General features: G+C 46.9%; 1 protein-coding gene across 1 annotated transcript in view; it reads left to right on the forward strand.

Annotated features, from left to right (window-relative positions):
* Positions 1 to 244: 244 nt before the first annotated feature.
* The window catches only part of anp32e (acidic (leucine-rich) nuclear phosphoprotein 32 family, member E), an 8251-nt gene continuing 3409 nt past the window's right edge, over positions 245 to 5086 (forward strand). The window contains exons 1-4 of the mRNA XM_084459348.1: positions 245 to 1107; positions 3943 to 4092; positions 4479 to 4601; position 5086. The exon at position 5086 is cut by the window's right edge and continues 162 nt beyond it. Coding sequence (XP_084315474.1) covers positions 1054 to 1107; positions 3943 to 4092; positions 4479 to 4601; position 5086 — 328 coding nt within the window. The 5' untranslated portion in view covers positions 245 to 1053. The remainder of the gene's footprint in view (positions 1108 to 3942; positions 4093 to 4478; positions 4602 to 5085) is intronic.

The following is a 5086-nucleotide window of genomic DNA, read 5'->3' on the forward strand; positions in this document are numbered from 1 at the left end:
ATATCAGAACTGGGTTCTAACAGATCTGAATATTATGCATGACAGATCCAGGCTAGACTTCGTCCTCTCACCATGAATGAGAGCTCGGGTTAGACTGCAAGCGCAGCTTTGACAGCTGAATATGATGTTAGACTGAGTGGGAGTATGAGAGAGAAGGAAAGAGAGAGAGAGAGAGAGAGAGAGAAGGAAAGAGAGAGAGAGAGAGAGAGAGAGAGAGAGAGAGAGAGAGAGAGAGAGAGAGAGAGAGAGAAAGAGAGGGGGGGGACAGACCAGGGGACTTTGCTCTGTGTCTGGCGCTATAAGAGCTGAGCTGATCTGAGCGGTTGGTCGACAACACATTTCCCTGTCTGCACAGATGGTCTCTCTCTCCTCTCTCCGCTCTCCTCTCTCCGCCTCTGAGCTCCTCTCTCCTCTCTCCGCCTCTGAGCCCTTCTTCACTCCGGGTGGTGGCTGACGGTCGGGGGGGGCTTTAGCGACGGTGAGGTCATTCAATGCCATCGATGCCATAGTAAATGAGATTGGATGCACGTATGGCCAGCCATCCCAAATAAACGGCCTGTAGGCGGTATTCTTGACCTTAAACCTCAAGTTCCTGACCGTGCCTGTGAAATGTTGAGGAATTAGAGGCTGGAGGGGGCAGAACAGTCGTATCTCCTCGAATAAAGGCGCCAATGGGGACAAAGAGAGCGGAGAGGTGTTTTAAAGACGGATACTGCCGTTTGCACCCATCTAATTCTACTGCGCGCACAATGAAAGCCAATGGCGACCGTCGTAAGAGACGGCTTATGTTGATCAGCGCGATCAGTTAGATTGACACATCCATCTTCCCATCAAGATCAAGTAGGGAGAAGCTGACCAATAGGGAGCCCGGGGAGGCGGGGTGTGACGGAGGGGGCTGGGTGCGAAGTATCATGGAGGATCAGTTGGAAAACTGTGGTTAGCCAAGACAGCCGAGCGACGGGTGCAGGCTCCGGAGTTTCTCCACATTTGATTTACATTGTTTAACGTTTGTCTAGTGTGTTTTTTTATTTTTTATTTAACACCTATCAAATTATGGAGATGAAAAAGAGGATCAGTTTAGAGCTGAGGAACAGGACACCAGCAGAGGTGAGAGATTTACCCGTCATTATTCTATCCTTTAATATCAGATCTGATGGAAGCCGGAGAGCCTCGCGCGTGGACGGCAGAAAAGGATGAGAGTCCGAAAAACCTTCCCAAGTTTAGTTTTTTTATTGATTCGTAATTGCTCTGATTAGTCCTACAGTTCGCAGACAGGCCTTGGGTAGTATTAAACATGTAATCACCCAGAAACGAGCTTAGACATTGGTTCGCTTTATGGAGAGTAAAAGCATCTTAACGACAGCTCCCTGCTTGTCTGCCCCTTCCAGGACACTGAAGGTGGCGGTGCGGACCCAAATTAAAAGATCACATTTCTCTTCTTTATCGTTATCAGACACTTATTAAAACAAAAAAACTCTATAACATCGCAATAATAACCCGTTATCGCCGCTTTATGAACTTGTAGCCCGTTTACCCAAACACAATTCACGGTGTACCATTATGTGTAACTTTTGATCACCCATGGAGGCGTGATAGCCTACATTGTTTTGAAAGTTGGTGACTGTAATTTCATTATCACTTGAATGCAGCGAGCGATTAACCGGAATCCAAACACAGCGTCTCGTGCGTAATGAGGCGGTTTGAGCGCGAGCTTACCGATCCCGGTTCACCGAGCGGCACAACGTTCTTCCCCCGAGCGGACATTTTACATCGGGTTTAACTCCGACCTATTTCTCTACCCACGCCTCCGAGAAGCTCTCCTCAAACGGAATGTTTTACAAAGCATGTCGACTTGAGTAGTTTCCTATATTAGTTAATAGTGGAGCGTCTGTCGAAATGTGCGCAACTTTTATCTTTGCCAAAAAACGCACACCGACCGACCGCTCTCGGGAGCACGACGCGCAGCACTGGGGTCAGTGGCGTCGGTGCTGCCGCTTCTGTACTCTAGTCTACAGTAGAGTCTCCCTCTTCTGTACTCTAGTCTACAGTAGAGTCTCCCTCTTCTGTACTCTGGTCTACAGTAGAGTCTCCCTCTTCTGTACTCTGGTCTACAGTAGAGTCTCCCTCCCGACGGGCGGGGAGTGGAAGTCATTTTGTTCTATTAGAGCCGAGCGGAACGGCGGAGGGCGACTCCAGCAAATGGCCAAATTATGCGAATGAGTCTTCGATTTGATCGTTATTTTACAACGAAGTGTTTAAACGGTCTACTTTCAGAGAGAATTCCTCACAGCTGATCCGCCCATTTAAATAGCCTACCACCCCCCCCCCCACACACACACACACACACACACACGCACACACACACACACACACACACACACACACATCGGAAAGCAAGTTGTCTTTCGCCTCCACCACGGGTAGGCTACTACGGTGAAGTGATTATGGAAGCCTAATCAATCACCAACCAAGTGTTTTCCCTCGAATGATAACCCAGTAGTAGGATATCGCATTGCATAGAAGTGAAGCATATGGTGCGTTCGTTTGTGGTCGGAGGTGGCAAGTCGCAAGTGGCAAAATACCCACCTCCGACCTGTGTGCATTCAAGCTATATACCATTATATCACAGTTACCTAGTTATATCTATATACCATTATATCACAGTTACCTAGTTATATCTATATACCATTATATCACAGTTACCTAGTTATATCTATATACCATTATATCACAGTTACCTAGTTATATCTATATACCATTATATCACAGTTACCTAGTTATATCTATATACCATTATATCAGTTACCTAGTTATATCTATATATCATTATATCACAGTTACCTAGTTATATCTATATACCATTATATCACAGTTACCTAGTTATATCTAGTGCATTCGAGCAACTGGGGGCTGAGAAACATATCCGAATTTGCGACGAGGTTCATGAGGTGTTTTATTTAATCATTCCTAGTAGCAAGTCGCAATTTGCCACCTCCCAGTTATAAACGAACGCACCAATATTTCTTGTCTAGGTGGAGGTCTTAGCTGCTCGGTCTTGTGGAGGGTAGGGAGGCTGGAGCAGATGGCGGAGGAGCTCAGACCTCCCCCTCCCTCCCAGATTACTGTAACCCCCCCACCCTCCACCGGGCTGGGATCAGGCAGAGCTGACGAGACTGCGGTTCATTCATCCCACACTTCGCCCTCGGCAAGGCGCTCTTTTACTGTTGAAACACGATGTCCGTAGTTAGCCTACGTGATTCTGCTTTCCAACCAGCCCAGCAAACACGCAACGTTCAGATCATGTCTTAATAACGTCCGTCTGTCCTGAACCCCGTGTGTTCGTCTGCTGGACCCCTCAATATTCACACGTCTGGCTTGGACCCCTCTAAGACGTCTGTGGACGTGCAGAACGGGTTCAATATCTGAACGTTAAAAAAAAACATTCATTCTGGCTCCTAATTGGATGTCTTTGGACGTCCGAAAAGACAAAAAAGACGTCTAAAAGACGTCTTTTAGACGTGTCTTTGCTCAGTGGGAGGTCAGTGTAAATACACCCCGCCGGTGAAAACTACTGTATCTACAGACTCCTCTCTCAGCCACGTCCGCCTTCATAACATGGACTGGATCAATGAAGTGAAGAGAAGGACCCGTGCGCGGCCGACTGGAACAGATCAGAATTGACACTATTCACACATGATTCCTGATCAATTTAGATATATTTCAGGTTTTCAGCGCGTGATTGATCCCAAATATAGATGTTAATGATAAGATTGATACGAATTTGAATAATCCCGCAGGCAGGGGGGGGGGTTGGCGTCAGAGAAATATAATTATAATAATAGGGCCTAATAATAATAACAATAATAATAATAATAATAGGCTAATGATTGATGGAACAAAAGTTCTGTTTTGTACAACATGTAAACATATGACATATCCCAGGTGGCAGAGATGGTGGTGGACAACTGTCGCACCAGTGACGGAGAGGTGGAGGGTCTGACAGACGACTTCAAGGAGCTGGAGTTCCTCAGCATGGTCAATGTGGGACTCACCTCTCTGGCCAAGCTGCCCTCGCTGCCCAAACTACACAAGGTTAGTTCTGCCCTCGCTGCCCAAACTACACAAGGTTAGTTCTGCCCTCACTGCCCAAACTACACAAGGTTAGTTCTGCCCTCACTGCCCAAACTACACAAGGTTAGTTCTGCCATCACTCTTCTAGCCCCCACCACTGATAGATAGATAGATAGATAGATAGATAGATAGATAGATAGAGTGACAGACAGACTGACTGACTGACTGACTGACTGATTGGCTGACTGACTGACTGACTGACTGATTGACTGATTGACTGACTGACTGACTGACTGACTGACTGACTGACTGACTGACTGACTGACTGACTGACTGACTGATTGATTGACTGATTGACTGACTGATTGATTGAGAGTATCAATGCTGTCTCCTCTTCCTCCCCACAGCTGGAGCTGAGTGATAACAACATCTCCGGCGCCCTGGAGACGCTGTCAGAGAAATGTCCCAACCTCACCTACCTGAACCTCAGCGGAAACAAGATCAAGGAGCTGAGCAACGTGGAGGCTCTGGTGGGACTAGCGCTTCATTAGTGATCACTTACCTCACTTATCTACTCTGGTGGGACCAGCGCTTCATTAGTGATCACTTCACTCACTTCTCTACTCTGGTGGGACTAGCGCTTCATTAGTGATCAGTTCACTCACTTCTTTACTCTCCCTTTACTGACGTTTGGTGGATCTAACACATAGAATATTAATAATCAATTAATAAATTCAACTTTTCTCTGGGTCGCCTGGGCGAGCATTACTCATGATGTGCCCAAGAGCATTGAGAGATGTATTTATCAAACACAGATTAAGAATTGCAAGAGAGGCCTGTCCAAGATGGCAGGTGATACAGCACACATGGACCAGGCCGCTCAGCAGAGGACGGTGGCTCTGTTACACATTCATCTCTTAGTCAGTTAAGCACAGGTCTCAGTGGTTCTCAGTTGTCTGATTGGATGTTGATGCTGCTGCTCTGACCTCTAACCCCCCCCACCTCTGACCTCAGC

Source organism: Borostomias antarcticus, assembly GCF_949987555.1.
Source record: "Borostomias antarcticus genome assembly, chromosome: 27".
Lineage (NCBI taxonomy): Eukaryota > Metazoa > Chordata > Actinopteri > Stomiiformes > Stomiidae > Borostomias > Borostomias antarcticus.